Source organism: Mesocricetus auratus, unplaced genomic scaffold (assembly GCF_017639785.1).
Source record: "Mesocricetus auratus isolate SY011 unplaced genomic scaffold, BCM_Maur_2.0 Super-Scaffold_100040, whole genome shotgun sequence".
NCBI classification, from domain to species: domain Eukaryota; kingdom Metazoa; phylum Chordata; class Mammalia; order Rodentia; family Cricetidae; genus Mesocricetus; species Mesocricetus auratus.
Genome location: NW_024429217.1, coordinates 1,085,366 through 1,106,529, shown reverse-complemented (window position 1 = coordinate 1,106,529; position 21,164 = coordinate 1,085,366). Strand labels below are relative to the sequence as shown.

General features: G+C 36.3%; 1 protein-coding gene across 1 annotated transcript in view; it reads right to left on the bottom strand.

Moving 5' to 3' along the window:
- Window positions 1-924: 924 nt before the first annotated feature.
- LOC101833079 (vomeronasal type-2 receptor 116-like) overlaps window positions 925-21,164 on the bottom strand; it is a 54,367-nt gene continuing 34,127 nt past the window's right edge. The window contains exon 6 of the mRNA XM_040734720.1: window positions 925-1,847. Coding sequence (XP_040590654.1) covers window positions 925-1,847 — 923 coding nt within the window. The remainder of the gene's footprint in view (window positions 1,848-21,164) is intronic.

The following is a 21,164-nucleotide window of genomic DNA, read 5'->3' as shown; positions in this document are numbered from 1 at the left end:
TTTGCTTGTTTTATCATATACCAAGGTTTTTTATTTATCTTATTTTATTATTATTTCTTAGAATAGAGCTTGTTTTGTAATGAGACACAGAATTGTAGTGGATCTGGATGGGGCTGGGATGAAGAGGACAAAGTATTGTCAGGATACATTAAACAAAATACATAAATTCAGTAAGAGTAAAGGAATAATAAATAGTTTTGCCAGGTTTGATTCAGCTGACTAACTAGAAAAGAAATTTAATACATACATTGAATATTAAAAATAATATTTTCTTAAGAATAAATGCATAAATATGAAAGCATTATAACTTAGTGATGAGTTTTGAGGGTTTCAGAAACAAACTGTTAATGTTTACAAACTTGATGCATTCAATTGAAAAAAGTAATAGTATAAATTGTTTGTAATTTAGATATATGACATTTTACGTTCACATCAGAAATGTTTAAGGAAAGGATGAAAAGTTTGGCAGAATCCATTTTCCAAAACAAGAAAATATTTACATACTAAAATATGGCAAAATAAGTGTAGATAGCAAATAGAAACTAAATCAATAACTAAAAATTTAATAATCAACATAAAATAGGACAGAAAAGTTCAGCCTTTGGTAGATGATATGACACAGGTTTGTAAACTCTGATACAAAGGGGCAGATGCAGGAAAAACCTCTTGATTCAAGGCTAGTCCTGCTTCCAGGGTCTACATAGTGATACGCTCTCAGAAGAAAACTCACAACACTGATATTAAAGTTAGAGTTTGGAAGCCTACACTAGAAAGGGGTCTAATATAACTGGATGAAAGAAAAATAGCTTATGGAATTCAATATCATATTCTAACTTTGTAGCTAGTAGTTAGATTGCCTTGTGGCTGGCTTCAATCCTAAAATTTAACTTTGAAACATGTGGCCAAATGAAAATTTCATTAAGATTAATTAAAGTCATTTCTTCTATAGTGTGTATTGTCTCTGATGCCATGAAACATATTCTTATCTGGTTTTAACAAAATGATATAGCATTTCGGGGCAAATATAAAGCCTAGAAGTGCTGCACTGGAAGCTAAAATAGAGAAGACTTCCACAGCCACCATAAACTTCCCCTTGGTACTGTGGTAGACAGGAAGGAAAGTGACCCACACACTGAAGAACACAAGCATGCTGAATGTCAAGAACTTGGCTTCATTGAATTTGTCAGGAAGATTTCTGGACAAGAAGGCCATGGTGTAGCTCCCTAGTGCCAATGAACAGAGGTACCCCAGGACACAATGGAAAGCAATGGCTGAGCCCTTGTTGCACAAAATTATGATGTGTCCATGTTGAGCATGAGTATCTTGATCAACAAAGGGAGGAGAGGTTCCCAGCCAGATTCCACAAAGAATGATTTGGAGTAGAGTGAAGATGGGAATGATGTAGTTAGTGGCTCTTGATATTATTAACCACCTCATTAATCTCCCTGGAAAAGTAACCTTGAAAGCAATAACTACAGTAAGAGCTTTGGCCAACACAGTAGAGAGAGCCATGGTGAATAAAATTGCAAATGTCATCTGCTGCAAGATGCAGGTGACTGTGTTGGGCTGCCCAATGAAGAACAAGGAAGAAAGGAAACAAATGATGAGTGTGATGAGCAGAATGTAACTGAGGGCCCGATTATTGGCCTTTACAATGGGAGTGTCTCTATGTTTCACAAAGATGCCCAGAACAGTAGCTGTAATTGCAGATAAGCACAAGGCTGTGCTACTGAGTGCCATTCCCAAGGGATCTTCAAAATTTAAAAATGTCACAGCTTTCTCGAGGCAGTGGTTCTTCTCTGTGTTTGCATAATGGCTTCCTGGGCACTTCACACAATGATCCATATCTGGGAAGATATTATGGTGATCATGACAATGTGTTCAGATGTTTCTTTTTATCCTAAGTTACTTTCAGCACCAACTTATTGGATTATTACCTAAATGATTTTGTTTGGTCTCTCAGACATAAATAAACACTCTTTAGTGAGTAATTCCAAATTCATAAACCCTTTGATTTTCATGAAGCCACAAATTATCTAAAGCTAATCCCAATTTATCTGTATTTACTTTCATGTTTACCTTGAATTTATATATATATATATATATATATTTAATTTGTTTAAAGTAACTTCATTATTAAATTCCCTTACTTAAACCTAACTTTATTCTTATGTCAATTCTTTATAAAACCTCATTCCCAAATTGAATGTATTCTCATGTGTAACTAAAGAATTTTCATTAAAAGTAGATATTACAATGCTGATCACAGATAAGGTTCCCACTTTAGCCATTTTCACAGAGTTCATTGATTTCTTCAAGTTTTCTCATTATCTGATTGACCTTGAGTATTGCATATTAGTATATTTTAGATGTGTTATATTCTTTAATATTAAACTCTTGTTGTAAAAAGTGGTTACTATCTATATCCTGATCACAAGACTATTACAGAAGGCAACATGTAGATATGGCATAGAACTTGGGAAAATATGTCAGATAATTAACTGGAAGTTTCACAACTTCTAGTTAACATCAATAGTACTAGAAAGTTCTATATACACAATCAGAGAAGAAAATTATCATCTATCTCACCTCATATACTGTGAACTGTAACAACAGCCTACTGCAAGATATGTGCACTGATACAACAGTGTCAGGACTGTTAGGAGAGTGACAATTGCATTTTTATTGTATTTAACACCTGTTCCATTAGATAGAACCTATAGCTTATATTATTAATGCTTCCAGGAAATTGGATAGATTGAGTATTAGCTCATCAAGCAAACCTAAAATTATCAATCTGCTGAATGATCACAGAAATAAAACTACTCCTACTATTAAATCCCCATACTCATAGATCAGTCTATCATTCCATCCTCAGAAATTTCTCTTGCAGTAGATAGTGATTAATAAGATCCACAACTGAACATACAGAGAATAAAAGATATTGTACTGTTCATTCCTGAATGAAATGTCATTATCACACCTTACACTCAAGGCTTGGAGATTTGTATGGAAAAGGACATGGAAATTTGGTAAAAACAATGTGTCTGAGAGTTTGTATTATGGTGCAAAGACACCATGATCATGAAAAATCTTACAAAGGAAAACATTTAATTTGGAGTGACTATCCTACAATCCAGTGATTCAAACCATTTTTATTATGGTTGTATATATGATAGCATGTAGGCAGACATGGTGCTTGCTATTTCATAATCAGAAGGCAACAGGAATTGGACTGCAACACTGACTGCTCCATGAAGCATTAAAAACCTCAATGCACATTCACACATATAGTGACCAACTTATTTCAAAAAGGCAATACAAGCTCCAACAAAGCCACACCTTCTAATAGTGCCATTCCCTATGAACTAATGGAGGCTGATTACATTCAAATTCCCAAACCAGGTGTAATATATTAGTTTAAGAATACACTATTTTTATACAAGGTGATAAACTTGGATCTATCTGCAGTCTTCTGCATACCAGTACCAAGTTATGCCAGCACCATTTGTTGAAGATGCTTTCTTTTTTCCATTGTATAGTTTTAGCTGCTTAGTCAAAAATCAAGTGTTCATAAAACACAAAAGGATCCAATCAAAAGGTGGGGTACAGAACTAAACAGAGAATTCTCAATAGAGGAGGCTAAAATGGCCAAGAGACACTTAAGAAAGTCCACAACATCCTTATCCATCAGGGAAATGACAATCAAAACAACTCTCAGATACCTTCTTACTCCTGTCAGAATGGCTAAAATCAAAAACACCGAAGACAATTTATGCTGAAGAGGATGTGGAGAGAGGGGAACACTCTTCCACTGCTGGTGGGAGTGCCAACTTGTACAGCCATTTTGGAAAGCAGTATGGAGATTCCTAAGGAAAATGGGAATCAATCTACCACAAGACCCAGCAATTCTACTCTTAGGCATATATTCAAAGGAGGCAAATTCATACAACAAGGGCATCTGCTCCACTATGTTCATAGCAGCATTATTTGTAATAGCCAGAGCCTGGAAGCAACCTAGATGGCCCTCAACTGAAGAGTGGATAGAGAAAATGTGGTACATTTACACAATGGAGTATTACTCAGCAGAAAAAACAATGGAATCTTGAAATTCGCAGGTACCCAAGAGAAGAGAAATGAGGCCACATCCTCTGAAAAGATGGGGAACACGGCGAGGGTAGGAGGGGAGGGGAACCTGGGAAATAGAGAGGGGGAGAAGTGGAAGAGAGAGTAGGGCGTGGAGGAACAGGAAGGTCCACTGGGGATGTAGGATAGGGGGAAGAGGGAATTATATGTTAGAAGACAGATCAGGCACCATTGTGACTTCTAGTGATCTAAACGGATGACACCAATTGACAAGCTAAGCAATAGTGTAGAGACCACCTTGAATGCCTATTCCTGATAGTGAACTTGATGTCTATAACCATCCTGGAGCCTTCATCCAGTGACTGATGGAAGCAGAGGCAAACACCCACAGTTAAATACTGAAGAGAACCCAAAGAACCCAGCAACAGAGAGAGAGGAGTGAAGAGCAAATTGGCAAAGAATGGGCTGGCAAAACCAGCAGAGACAGCTGATCTCTACAGGGAAGAGCTCTTGGACACCAGACCGACAGCTGGGAGGCAAGCATGGGACTGATCAAGACCCCCTGAATGTGAGAGTCAATGAGGAGGCCTGGGCTACCTATGGGGTCCTGACCAGTGGATCAGTGTTTATCCCTCGAATACTAACAGACATTGTGTGTCCATAACACAAAGAGGGTTGCTCTCTCTGCCTGGACTCTTAGGAAGTGCCTGGACCCTACCCAGAATGAAATGATAGACTCTAGATATCCCCTATGGGATATCCCAACACAGATGAAACAGAATGGAATGAACATAAAAAATGTTTATGAAGATGATAGAGAACCTTAAAGAGGAAATGAAAAGGAAGAAAAACAAAACACTTCTAGAAATGGAGGAAAAGAGAAACCAAAAAGTGAAGAAATAAATAAATCTCTTAAAGAAAGCAAAGGAATCAAAGAAAATCAAGCAAAAAAGGAAACAATTCCAACAGTTCAAGGCTTGAATGTTGTAATAGTGACAATAAAAATACATGGTCTGAAGTAATTCTTTAATCAGAAAAGATGGGTAAATGATCAGGAACTGCAGATGTAAGGATAACCAACACAAGAGACAGAAGAAAGAGTCTCAGTCACTAAAGATACAATAGGAGAAATAGATTCATTGAACAAAGAAAATCTTAAATCCAAAAATCCCTAACAAAAATGTGCAGGAATTATGAACACCATGAAAAGGCCACAACTAACAGTAATAGTTATAGATAAAGGTGAAGAAGCCAATTCAAAGGTGCAGAAATCACATGCAACAAAATCATTTTCTGAAAGCTTTCTCATATATGCCAATGCAAATGCAAGAAACTGACAGAAAAACAAAGAGTGGACCACAAAAAGTCCCCTCACTACATAATAATCAAAACACCAAACATAGGGAAGAAAGAAATAATATTAAACACAAAGGAAAAATAAGGGCAGACTTATCATAATTATACCTGGCTGTTGCATGGAAAATTTGAAAGCCAGAAGGTCTGGATAGATATTCTCCAAACAATAAGATACCATGGATACCAGACCAGACTACTATACCCAGCAAAGTTTTTTCAAACACTATAGATGGAGAAAACAAGATATTCCACGACAAACTAGATTTAAACAATATATATATATATATATATATATATCCACTAATCAAGCCCTACAGAAAGTACTAGAAGGAAACCTCCAACCTAAGGATGTTAACTACACTCACAAAAACATAGGCAAGAGATAATCCCACTTTTCTAAAACTGAAAGAAAAGCAGGATAAACCCACATATAATACCAACAACAACAACAAATTCAAAACAAACAAGAATTAACACTCGATGGTACCTTATTTCCCTCAATATTAATGGTCTTAACTCGCCTATAGAAAAGACACAGAATAATAGAATGGATATGAAGACAGAATCCAAACTTCTGACACATACAAGAAACACACCTTAACTTCAAAGACAGAGTAACCTAATAGTAAAGGATTAGGATAGGATTTTCCAATAAAATGGACCCAAGAAACAAGCTGATGTAGTTCTTCTACCCTCTAACAAATTGGGCTTCAAACTAAAATCAATAAAAATAGATGAAGAAGGTAATGTTCATATTCATCACAGGAAAAGCCCATCAGGAAGAAATCTCGCTTCTGAACATTTATGCCTCCAAATCAAATATGCCATGTTCCTTAATAAAAAACATTGGTAAAACTCAAATTACACATAAAACCTCACACAATTATAGTGGGAAATTTCAATACCCCGTTCTCACCACTAGACAGGACCACCAGACAGATACTTAAAAAAAGAAATGAAAGAACTAGTAGAAGTTATGAGCCAATTGGGTTTAACAGACATCTATAGAACATTCCATTTGAACACAAAATAATATACCTTCTTCTCAGCACCACATGTAACCTTGTCAAAAATGGAACACATACTCAGAAACATAACAAACCTCAATAGATACAAAAAATGGAAAAAGCCCCTGTATCTTATTAGATCACCATGATTTAAAGTTAAAATTCAACAACAACACAAATGGCAAATATCCTATGAACTCTTGAAAACTGAACAATGCAAAATTGCAGCATTCATGGGTCATGAAAAAAGTAATTAAAGACTTCCTAGAATTCAATGAGAATGAAGACACAACATACTCAAACTTATAAGATGCTTTGAAAGAAGTGCTAAAAGGAAAGTTTTAGCACTAAGTGCCCACATAAATAACTGGAAAATAGTCACACTAGAGCATTAACAACACAACTGGAAGTTGCCAGGAAGATGCCACGAAATAGTGAAATTGAGGGCTGAGATCAATAATGTAGAAACAAAGAAAATAAGAGTTGGTTCTTAGAAAAAAATCAACAACATACACAAACCTTTATCCAAACTATAAAAAGGACAAAGAGAATATGCAAATTAACGAAATCAGAAATGAAAAGGGTGACTGAACAATGGACACTTATGAAATCCAGAGAATCATCAAGTCATATTGATTGAAGTAACATTGAAAAACTGTAATCCACAAAATTTGAAAATTTAAAGGAAACAGACAATTTTCTGAATAGATATTACTTACCTAAATTAAATCAAGAACAGATGCAATGTAAATAGGCCTATAGCCCCTCAGGAAATAGAAGCAGTCCTCAAAAGTTTCCCAACCCAAAACAAAACAAAAAGCACTGCACCAGTTGTTTACAGTACAGTATTCTACATGAAATTCAAAGAACAGCTAATACCAATTCTACAAAATACGTCCACAAAATAGAAGCAGAAATGTCATTGCCAAACTTTTTCTACAAGGCTGCAATTACCTTGGTACCCAAGCCCCAAAAAGACACAGCAAAGAAAGAGAATTCGAGGACTTTGATGCAAAGATTATTGAATGAAATAACACTGGTAAATTGAATCCAAGAACACATCAGAAAAATCATTCAGCATGATCAAGTAGCCTTAATCCTAGGGATGCAGGGATGATTCAACATATGCAAATTTATCAATGTCATACACCATATAAACAAACTGAAAAACAAAAACCACATGATCATCTCACAAGATGTCAAAAAACTTTTACATACCCCAACTCCCCTTCATGATAAGGATATCAGGAATAACAGGAACATACTTAAATATAATAAAAGCAATATACAGTAAACCAAAAGCAAACATCAAACTAAATGGAGAGAAACTCATACTCAATGGAGAGGTCAAATCAGGAATAAAACAAGACTGTCCACTGTCTCCATATCTCTTCAATGTTGTACTTGAAGTTCTAGCTAGAAAAATAAGACAAGAAAAAGGGATAAAGGGGATACGAATTGGAAAGGAAGTAGTCAAACTTTCGCTATTGGCAGACAATATGCTAGTTTACAAAAGTGACTTGAAAAAATATACCAGGGATTATCAGCAAAGTGACAGGATACAAGATTAACTGAAAACAATCAGTACTCCTACAATATATAGTAGATGAATTGGCTAAACATTAAATCAGAGAAACATCACCCTTTACAATAGCCAAAAAAACCACCAAAATATCTTGGGGCAATGGTCACCAAACAAGTGAATCAACTGTATAACAAGAATTTTGAATCTTTAATGAGAGAAATTAAAGACGATACCAGAAAATGAAAGATTTCCCGTGCTCTTGAATAGATAGGGTCAACATAAAAAAGGCAATCTTTCCAAAAGCAATATACACATTCAATAAAATTCACATCAAAATGCCAACAAAATTCTTCACAGACCTTGAAAAAACAATACTCAACTTTATGTGCAAAAACAAGATTAGTCAAAACAACCCTGTAAAATAAAGGGATTGCCAGAGTCATCAACATTCCTGACTTTAATCTCTATTATAGAACTATAGTCCTGAAAAGAGCTTGGTATTGACACAATTATAGACAGGTGGAATCTAATTGAAAATCCTAATATTAAGCCACACACCATGCACACATGATTGTTGATTGCTGGTGTGAGTGATAACTTGTACCCCCAGTTTAGAATTCAGTATGACAGTCCACCAAGGATAATGAGAATCATTCTAACATCAAGATCTAGCACTTCTACTCTTAGGCATACACCCAAATGATGCACATTCATACAAGAAGGACATCTGTTCAGTTATGTTCATTGCAGCATTATTTGTAATATCCTGAACTTGGAAACATCATAGATGTCCCTCAACTGAAGAATGGATACAGAAAATATGGTATATTTACATAATGGATTATTAGTCAGCCCCTTAAAATACTGGAATCTTGAAATTCACAGATAAATGGATGGAACTAGAAGAAACCATCCTGAATGAGGTAACCCAGTCACAAAAAGACAAACATGGTATGTACTCATTCATATATCGATATTAGACATAGAGCAAAGGATTACCAGCCTACAATTCACGGCACCAGAGAAGCTAGGTAACAAGGAGTACCCTAATAGCCACTTACATGGTCCACCATGAAAGGGCATAATCTCCTGAGCAAATTGGCATCATAAGGCAAGGGGAGTTGGAGTTCACAGAAAGGCAAGGGTAAAGGGGAGGAAAAGGAGAACATGAGGAAACAGGAAGATCGAGTCTGTGGAAAAATATAGTAGAGCAAGAAATGAGATATCGTAATAGAGGGAGTCATTATAGGTTAAAGAGAAATCTGGCCCTGGGGAAATATCCAGAGATCTACAAGGATAATCCAACATCAGAATCTAAGCAATAGTGGAGAGGCTTCCTTAAATATCCTCCCCATATAATGAGATTGATGACTACCTTATATGACATCCTAGAACCTTCATCCAGTAGCTGGTGAAAGGAGAAGCAGACACCCATAGCTAAGCCCTACCTGAACTCCTGGAATACAGTTTCAGAAAGCGAGGAGTGATGCGCAAAGGAATCAAGACCAGACTTATGAAACCCAGAGATACAGCTGACCCGAACAAGGTGGATCTCATGGAAACCAGACTGGCTGCTGGGAATTCATCATAAGACCGAAACAGCACCCCTGAACAAGGTTGTTAGTTAGTAGGCCTGGGAAGTCTATGGCGCCTCTGGTAGTGCATCCTACCACTATTTGCCCCTAGTATACCAATGGATTTCAGCAGCCCATTCCACATAGAACGATATTCTCTCAGCCTAGGCTCTGCTCCAAATGATGTGATAGATTTTGAAGTTCCCACATGGAAATTATTATATACCCTGGGGTGCAGAATGAGGATAGGATAGGGAGTTGGTGGGGGATAGGGAAAGAGGAGGAAGAAGGACCTGGGATTGACATGTAAAATAAGATTTTTTTCTAACTTAATTAAAACAGAGAGAAAAAAGACATTTTAGCCATATATTTTAGAATAATATAACAAAATGTTATATACTATATTTGAAAGTGAATTTGATATCCCATTCATGTTTAGATATAAATGTACTAATTGTTTATTTATATGAACCATTGCTATTTTGAGAATAGGGTTGAACCTTTAAATCTTGCCAGATGTAATGATTTGTATTTAGTGGGAACTGATTTTATCGTGTAACTGACATCTCTACCCAGTCTTCTGCTTATCAAGTACATTGTATCACTACTCATATTCTATAATTTAACTTTTTCTTACCTAAATAATAGCCTTTACAATGGAAGAATGTAGCTAGATTCGATTAATGTATCCCTTCTCTCTGATTTTGGTGAAAAGAATATGGATAGTTTATTGTGTCCTAGTTTTTGAGTCAGACAGTCCACAGTTCATTAAATTTAACGCTGGTTGGGGACCACTTAATGAAAGTCATTGCTATTATGTCACAGAGGTGACTGGGAGTTGAATCAAAACAGATTCTCTGGGGTTTTACTACTGTTAGAGGATACCAGTGTATGCAGTAGTAAAACCCCAGAGAATCTTACATATCATGAATAAAGCTCAACAGAGACTATACACTTGGTCATCTTCTAAAGTATGTGAGAATGTTTTTGAGAGTGGAGGGTGATAGCTTATGTTTTTTTAAAGACTGTGTATAAAAACATTGTGAAATCTTCTAGTATTCTAATGAGTACATATACATATATATATATATGTATAATGAAAATTTATACTTGTATACATCCCCTGTCTTGTCTTAGTGTGTACATATTATTGAACTCTATATCAATTATTACTATGAAATAAAGTGAGCTCAATATTCAAAAGAAAGCTCTAATTCCATCTGTAGAGATGTTTATTCTAATTACCTAAATAATAGAGTAATCCATGTGACTTCTACATCACGCTGTGTATCATAAATCAACTAGAATAGATTCCAATTAATTTGAAAGAATAAGGAAAGTACAATATAAACAAATCCTATATCTCTGTATTTGAGATATTTGAATACTTACTCAATGTTTTATTTTTTGAAGTCTGTCTTACAACTGAAATCTCTTGTATTTGTTTGTGCGTGTGTGTGTGTGTGTGTGTGTGTGTAAAGATGTGAATATAGAGTTTACATATAATATCTTTGTAAGGAAATATATTAATTTACTAAATATTTTACCATTTCTAGAAATGAATATTTACTAGATTACTTTTATTATGAAATCATTATAATAAATCAAAAAAGATACATAAAATTCATATTGAGTTTGAAACAAATGGACATTTGTTTATTTATGCCATATTTTATTACCAAATTTGTGTATTTCTGTAATATGACCTTGGCATCAGACTTCACAATTTCATTTTTGGTGATTACACTTAGTAATTGTTTTTAAATTTTGAATTTTACTAGAACATATTAAATATGTGTGTACACATGGAATATCTAACCTTCCCCTAAGAGCATTGATAAACTAAATATGCTCCAATGATAAGAAAGAGACCTTCCATTTGAATTGGTGGTCAAAGGTTTACAAGAGAGTCTTAAAAAGAATATAGGCATGAGAGGTGATAGAGAAAGAAGAGGGCTGGATGTAAAAGATTGATCAAAGTTACAAATGTTCTAGCAGGTGAAAATAAGGATCCTTGGTATGGAATGGATTTCATTCAGTGTTATGCCAACACATGTGTGGGAAGTTCAAGACATCCCAGAAGCATCAGTGGGAGTGTGAGTAGGCACTGGGTCATGAGGAGATTTGATGCTAAGTTATATGAATATAAGTATGGAGAGTTTAAAAACTCACAGCGAAAATTGCTGAATGTGGGAGGTGGTCCAACCTATCAAAGAACATTCTCAGAGGAAGACTTCAGATAGAATCTTCCACCACATACAATAATACCATAAAAGGAAAGGACAACTTAGTCCTACTAACATTGAGTTCTTGAAATACAGGTGACTAGCATTTTTAAAATCTGTATCATTGTGTGAATTCAATGCATTGTGAACTTACTTTATATTTTGGGATATTGTAAGACTTAGCAGGAACTTCTGTTGCTTAGTTAAATTGTCATAATGTCAAAACACCCAGCAAATGGTTTTATTTATACCGACAAACAAATAACACTCCTAGTCTGAATTAGAGACACTTTGTCACACCGTTAAATATAATGATAGCTGAGACATTTTATTGTTCAAAAGTACCACAACATATCTAAATGTCAGAATTAACACACATTGTTAAATAATAACTCCTAGTATTAATGATTTCACTTTCCTAATAATGAGGTACACACTAAAAATTGCAACAAAAACAGAATCTATATTTTTCTTATGCAGCCTGGACAAATTATATCTTATCATATAGATACCTCTTTAGGGGGAAACATATGTAAAATAGACTACTAGCAAATAGAATCCATAAATAATCACAGATTCTTATACTAATAGGGTAGAAATATATTTTATGCCTAAACTAAAACAAAGATAACTAGAATCAAATATTTTTCATTAACGGGAAAATGCACCAACAGGATATTACAATTATAAACATATATGTAGTAAATTAAGCTGCCACCAATTTCAGAAAATAAATGCTATAAGATGTACAACAATAGAATAGCCAGACCATAGTGATAGTAGATAAATTCAGTATCGCATTTTTTACAATAGAAACAAACAGGAAAAACAACAAAAAAGAAATATTGCAGTTATATACTATCATAAATCAAATGGATACAAAATACATCTACAGAATACGTTATCCTAGTTGGGAAAATTAGTCTTTTTTGCCCCCTAGGGAGCCCATGGATTTTTGTCTGTTATTGAACACATATTTTGAAACAAATTAAATCTCACCAAATACAGGAAAATCATAATAACATATAGCATTCTAACTGATCACATTAAAATAAACCTGAATATTGAGATCAATAAAAACTACAAAAATTTCACAATAGTAGTAATTAAAAGTCATGCCACTGTCTTGGCTCCTAAGCTCATCCCTCCTCCCTCTCTACAACTGGCTTCCAGGAGTATAGCTCATTGTTTATCTGTGGGTGCCTACTTTTGCTTCAGTCAGCTACTGGATGAAGGCTCTAGAATGACTCCCAAGGTAGTAATCAATCTCATATAGGGTAAAGGTATCAAAGACTCTCCATTAGTGCCTAGATTCTTAGTTGGGGTCAAGGTCTGTGAAGAATTCTGCCAGTATTTTCATGGGGATTGCATTGAATCTTAAAGAACAATAATCAACTTTATATGGGAAAACAAAAGAACCATGATAGCTTAATCAACCCTGTGAAATAAAGGAACTTCTGTAAGCATCAAAATCCCTGACTTCAAGCTCTATTATAGAGCTATAGTCCTGAAAACAACTTGGCATTGTCACAAATATAGACAGGCAGATCAATGGAATGGAATTGAAACCCCTGATATTTAACCCAAATACCTATGAACAGTTGATTTTTGACAAAGAAGCTAAAATTAAACATTGGAAAAAAGGAAGCATTTTCAACAAATGGTGCTGGCATAACTGAATGGTGGCATGTAGAAGACTGCAGATAGATCTCACCATACACAAAACTTATCTCCATATGGTTTAAAGACCTCAACATAAATCCAGCCACAATGAAGCTCTTAGAAGAGAAAGTGGGATGTATCCTCGAATGAACTGCTGTAGAAGACCACTTCCTGAACATAACATCAGTAACATCAACCCTGAGATCAACAGTTAATAAATGGGACCTCCTGAAATTGAGAAGCTTCTGTAATTCAAGTGACACAGACAACAAGACAAAAAGGCAGCCCACAGAATGGGAAAAGATATTCACTAACCCCACATCTGTCAGTGGACTGATCTCAAAAATTTACAATGAACTCAAGAAGCAAGTCTCCAGAACACCAAAGGATCCAAAGAAAAAGTGGGGTACAGAACTAAATAAAGAACTATCATTAGAGGAGTCTAAAATGTCTCATTTACACTTAAGAAAGTACTCAACATCCTTAGCCATCATGGAAATGCAAATCAAAACATCTCTGGGATATCACCTTACTCCTGTCAGAACATCTGAAATCAAAAAATTAATGATAATTTATGCTGGAAAGGATGTGGAGAAAGGGGAATAATCCTCCACTCCTGATTGGAGTGCCAACAACCACTTTGGAAATCAGTATGGAGATTCCTCAGGAAAAGCAGAATCAGTCTACCACAATATCCAGCAATTCCACTATTAGACATATACCCAAACAATGCACATTCATAAAAAATGACATCTGTTCAAACATGTACATAGCTGCATCATTTGTAATAGCCAGAACATGGAAACAATCTTGATGACCCTCTACTGAATAATGAATGGAGAAAATGTTGTAAATTTACACAGTGGAGTACTACTCTGTGGGAAAAAATGAAATCTTGGAATTTGCACGAAAATGGATGGTACTAGAAGAAACCTTCCTGAGAGAGGTAACACAGTCGCAAAAAGACAAACATGGGCTGTACTTACTCATATATGGTTTTAGACATGGAGCAGGGGAGTACCAATCTACAATCATACTGCTAAAGAGTCTGGCAAACAGGGAGTACCCTAAGAGTGATATGCATGTTACCCCACAGAAGGGGAATGGGACAGGATCTCCTGAGTGGATTGGGAGTATGCGGTCGAGGGGGATGGACCTGGTAAAAAGACAGGGGGAGAAGAGGAGGCGAGAAGAGTACACAGGGGAGCAGGAAGGTTGAGTTGGGGGAAGAATAGATGACAGAAAACTGACAGATACCATAATAGAGGGAGTCATTTTAGGTTTGAGGAGAGATCTGGCACTAGTGAGATTTTCAGAGACAAGGATGACACCGACTGGCAATCTAAGCAATAGTGAAAAGGCTACCTTTAATGCCCTCCCCTAATAATGATTTTGACAACTACTTTATAAGCAATCCTAGAGCCTTCATCCAGTGGCTGATGAAAGCAAAGGCAGACACCCACAGCTAAACACTGAACTGAACTCCTGGAACCCAGTTGCAGAAAGGGAGTAGTGATGAGCAAAGGGGTCATTACAGGCCTGGTTAAACCCACAGAAACAGCTGACCTGAACAAGGGAGAGATCATGGCCCCAGACTGATGACTGACAGGCCAGCATTAGATGTTAATGAGGAGACCTAGCCAATCTACTGGGCCTCAGGTAGTGGATCAGTATATTTCCTTACATATGAATGAACTTTGGGACCCCATTCCATTTGGAGGTATGCTCTCTCAGCCTGGACACATGGGGGAGGACCTAGACCCTACCCTGGATGATATGACAGACATAGGATTTCCCCCATGGTGGACCTTACCTTACCTGGAGCACAGCATGGGGATTGGTTTAAGGGTTGGGAGGTTGGTTAGGGGTGTAGGAGGAGGGGTGTGATTGGGACCTCGGATTGACATGTGAATCAAGTTTGTTTCTAATTTAAATAAAAGAAAGTTAATCGATGAAATCTCTCTGATGACAGGCTGACTACAGGAGGCCAGTTTAGGCATTTTGTCTATTTGTCTACTATTGCTAGGGGTCTGGGCTGGAATAATCCTTGTGGATTCCTTGGAATTTCTCCAATATACGGTTTCTCCCTATTCCCACAATGGCCTCCTCTATCAAGATATTTATTTCATTAGTCTACTACTCCTTCCTCACCCTACATTTGACCAATCAGATTCCTCAAGCTTTTTTCTCCCAATCCATCCCGTCCATATGCCTGACTACCTATTTACACAGGAGATCTCATCTATTTACCCTTCTCAGGGAAGTCCATTATTAATTAGATGATTTTTCTAGTTCCATACATTTTCCTACAATTTTCAAAATGCTATTATTTGTTATCACTGAGTAATACTCTAGTGTGTTGGTGTATCAAAATTTGTTTATCTAGACTTACGTTGGACTTTATTCAATATACTTAAATGCTCATTCTCATCTTCTGGTAATAGTGACACTGACCCCTGAACTAATTTTGAAACATTTTAGTCTACTATGAACAAACTGTCTTGGAACTAATGACTCATTGTCATCACAACAGGTACATACATACAGCTATGCGTGGATATTCACTCTACCAACATTGATTGTAGTGGCTGAATGCTATCATTTTATCTTATAACTACTAGCCACAAGTTGTTATTTCACAATGTATATAAAACATAAACATTACAATGTCTATAAGTTGTAAGCATTTGTGGGTATTGCTGCATCAATGAGCATTATGTTATTCATAGTTCGAAAACTTTCATCAATAAGCCTGATTTTAACAATACCTTTGCAAAGCCACACATATATAGATGGAAATACCAACTTCTAAATTTTTTTTCACCATAGAATTGAATATGTTTAAGACCTAATCTGCCAATGGAAATTCTGTAGACCATTGAATTTCTTAGTTTTTTTAATGTCATGTCCTTGCAAACAGAAATCATTCTTTTTGAGTTTACTTTTGTAAATATTGTTTCTTATTCCATTGTAACAAAACAATAAAAATAAATATTACTATTTATCAAGTATGTAAGACACTAAAATGTTCTGTACTAGAAAATTCAAAATTTTCCAGTCATCTGTTGTGTGTAAAAATATGGTACAAGCCAGGCGGTGGTGGTGTATGCCTTTAATCCCTTAACTTGGGAGGCAAAGACAGGAGGATCACTGTGAATCTGAGACCAGCCTGGTCTACAAGAGCTAATTCCATAATGGCCTCCAAAGCTAAACAGAGAAACCTTGTCTCAAAAACCCCTCCCAAAAAATTTCTGGTAGAAAGTATCCTTAAAAATACACACTAAACCAAGCCTAAGTGAGTCTTAGATGTGGATAAAATGTAATTTGTAAAAAAAAATATTGAAAAAAATTGGATGTGGAAAGTAATTTGTTTTCTGTCAAGAAAATCAATAATGGATAAATATCTAAATCAAGTATGAAGTTTAATTCCATTGTTGTGTTATTCAAGAAAATAGTATAACTAGCTGTACCATTAAAATAAAAAAAAACGACCCCTTGATATTCCGGGGCTGCTCCTGGCATCCACAAGACCCGCCCACACAGGAAAGACATCAGCCCTTCCAAGACCACAACCCCAGCGGGTCCAGCTTCAGGTGAGACTGGGTCTCCGGTGGGGATCCCCCACCCAACACCCATCCCCTTGATCTTCCCGAGGCTGCTGCTGTCATCCAGAAGACTCGCCCACACAGGAAAGACATCAGCCCTTCCAAGACCCCAGCTCCAGCGAGTCCAGCTTCAGGAAAGACATCAGCCCTTCCCGGCCCCAAACTCTGTGTCAGCATCCCAAGCTTCAGCTTCAGGAAGTTAGGAGAGCAGTGGAGACGGAAAGACCCCACCAGCACCCACTGGAAGAAGAGATGGGAAGAACACAGAATAAGAGCTCATTCAGCAATAGAAAGACCAACACGACCCCACCAGAATCTAGGGATCCAACACCAGCAAGACCCGAAAAGCACTACATAGACGAAGAAGAGGAGACAGACCCTAAAAATTAATTCATGAAGATGATGGAGACCCTCAAAGAAGAAACGAAGAAATACCTTAAAGAAATAGAAGAAAAAACAAACGAAAAAATCCATGAAATGAGGGAAATAATTCAAGAAATAAACAAATCTCTTAAAGAATCTAAAGAGCACCAAGAAAAAAAACAACCAAAAAATGAAGGAAACAACTCAAACAGTTGAAGGATTGAAAGCTGAAATAGAAACGATAAAGAAAACACAGAATGAAGGGATGCTGGAAATAGAAAAGCTGGGTAAATGATCAGGAACTACAGATGCAAGTATCACCAATAGAATACAAGAGATAGAAGAGAGAATCTCAGGTGTTGAAGACTCAATAGAGGATATAGAGTCGTCAACCAAAGAAAATCTCAAAACCAACAAAACCTTAACACAAAATATCCAGGAAACATGGGACACCATGAAGAAGCCAAACCTGAGAATAATAGGTGTAGAAGAAGGCGAAGAAATACAACTCAAAGATACAGAAAACATATTCAACAAAATCACAGAAGAAAACTTCCCTAACCTAAAGAAAGATATGCCTATGGGAATACAAGAATCTTACAGAACACCAAATAGGCTGGACCAGAAAAAGAAGTCGCCTCGCCATATAATAATCAAAACATCAAACCTACAGAGTAAAGAGAAAATATTAGGAGCAGCTAAAGAAAAAGGCCAAGTAACATACAAAGGCAGACCTGACTTCTCAATGGAAACGATGAAAGCCAGAAGATCCTGGACAGATGTCCTACAAACGCTAAGGGAACAAGAAGGCCAGCCCAGACTACTATATCCAGCAAAGCTCTCAATTACCATAGATGGAGAAAACAAAATATTCCATGACAAAGCCAGATTTAAACAACATATATCCATGAATCCAGCTCTACAGAAAGTGCTAGAAGGAAAACCTAGATCCAAGGATGATAACTACATTCAGAAAGATACAGGCAATATATAATCCCACTTTACAAAACACCAAAAGAAAAAGGGAGGAGAAAGTACACAAAATAACTTCACTAACAATAAATCAAGCACAAACAAGAATCATCAATCAATTGTCATCAATATCCCTCAATGTCAACAGCTTCAGTGTGCCTATAAAAAGACACAGACTAGCAGAATGGATACGAAGACAGAACCCTTCCTTCTGCTGCATACAAGAAACACATCTCAACATCAAACACAGATATTATCTCAGAGTAAAGTGTTGGGAAAAGATCTTCCAATCAAAGAGTCCCAAGAAACAAGTGGGTATAGCAATCCTAATATCTAACAAATTAGACTTCAAATTAAAATCGATCAAAAGAGATGAAGAAGGACAATTCATATTCATCAAAGGAAAAGTACATCAAGATGAAGTCTCAAATTGAAACATTTATGCCCCAAATAAAAAGGAACCTACATTCGTGAAAGAAACACTACTAAAGTTCAAAATGCAAATAAAATCTCACACACTAATAGTAGGAGGCTTCAACACTCGGCTCTCACCGCTAGACAGGATCTCCAGACAGAAACTTAACAAAGAAACAAAAGAACCAATAGAAGTTATGACCCAACTGGGTTTAACAGACACCTATAGAATAATCCACCCAAATACAAAGGGATATACCTTCTTCTCGACACCACATGGAACCTTCTCTAAAATTGACCACATAATAGGAAACATAGCAAATCTCCACAGATACAAAAAATTGGAATAACCTCCTGTATCTTATCAGACCACCATGCATTAACATTACAATTCAACAATAATACAAATTGCAGAAAACCTACAAACTCATGGAGATTGAACAATGCACAATTGCGCCATCCCTGGGTAAAGGAACAAATAAAAAAGAAATTAAAGTCTTCCTCGATTTCAATGAGAATGAAGACACAACATACACAAACTTATGAGACACTTTAAAGAAGTGCTGAGAGGAAATTTTATAGCACTAAGTGCCCACATGAAAAAATGGGAGAACAGTCATACTAGAGAATTAATAGCACAGCTGAATGTTCTAGAACAAAAAGAAGCAAACTCCCCCAGGAGGAGCAGATGCCAGGAAATAATCAAACTGATGGCTGAAATCAATCAAGTAGAAACCAGGAAAACACTGAGAAGAATCAATGAAACAAAGAGTTGCTTGTTTGAGAAAATCAACAAAATAGACAAAGCTCTGTCCAAACTAACCAAAAGACAGAGAGAGAGCATGCTAATTAACAAAATCAGGAATTAAAAAGGGGACATAATAACGGTCTCTGAGGAAATCCAGAGAACCATCAGGGCATGCTTTGAAAACCTGTACTCCACACAATTTGAAAATTTAAAGGAAATGGACAATTTCCTGGATAGATATCACTTGCCAAAACTAAATCAAGAACAGATAAACAATATAAACAGACCTATAACCCCTAATGAAATAGAAGCAGTCATCAAAATCTCCCAAACAAAAAAAGCCCAGACCCAGATGGCTTCAGTGCAGAATTCTACCAGAAATTCAAAGAGGAACTAATTCCAATACTCCTCAAAATACTCCACACAATAGAATCAGTAGGCTCACTGGCAAACTCTTTTTACAAGGCTACAATTACCTTGATACCCAAGCCACACAAAGACACAACTTAGAAAGAGAACTATAAACCAATTTCCCTCATGAATATCAATGCAAAAATACTCAATAAAATACTCGCAAACCGGATTCAAGAACACATCAGAAAAATCATCCAACATGATCAAGTAGGCTTCATCCCAGGAATGCAGGGATGGGTCAACATAAGAAATTCTATCAATGTAATCCACCATATTAACAATCTGCGAAAGAAAAACCACATGATCATCTCACTAGATGCTGAGAAAGCCTTTCACAAAATCCAGCACCCCTTCATGATAAAGGTCCTCGAGAGATCAGGGATAACAGGAACATACCTGAATATAATAAAAGCAATATACAGTAAACCAACAGCTAACATCATACTAAATGGAGAGAAACTCAAAGCAATTCCACTAAAATCAGGAATAAGGCAAGGCTGTCCACTCTCTCTATATCTCTTCAATATTGTACTTGAATTTCTAGCTACAGCAATGACAGCAAAAGAAGATAAAGGGGATACAAATAGGAAAAGAAGAGGTCAAACTTTCACTATTTGCAGATGATATGATAGTTTACATAAGTGACTCAAAAAACACCGCAAGGTCACTCCTAGAGCTGATAAACACCTTCAGCAATGTGACAGGATAGAAGGTAAACTCAAGAAAATCAATGGCCCTATTATATACAGATGATGAAGTGACTGAGAAAGAAATAAGAGAAACAACACCCTTTACAATAGCCAAAAACAGCATCAAATATCTGGGGATAATGTTAATCAAGGAAGTGAAAGACCTGTATATCAAGAACTTTGTGTGTTTAAAGAAAGAAATCAAAGAAGATACCAATAATGGAAAGATCGCCCATGCTCTTGGTAGGATCAACATAATAAAAATGGCAATCTTGCCAAAGCATTCTACAGATTCAATGCAATCCCTATCAAAATTCCGGCACAATTCTTCACAGACCTGGAAAGAACATTAATCAACATTATATGCAAAAACAAAAGGCCCAGGATAGCGAAAACTACCCTATACAATAAAGGAACTTCAGGAGGCATCACCATACCTGACTTCAAGCTCTATTATAGAGCTCTAGTCATGAAAACAGCTTGGTATTGGCACAAAAATAGGCAGGTAGTCCAATGGAACCGAA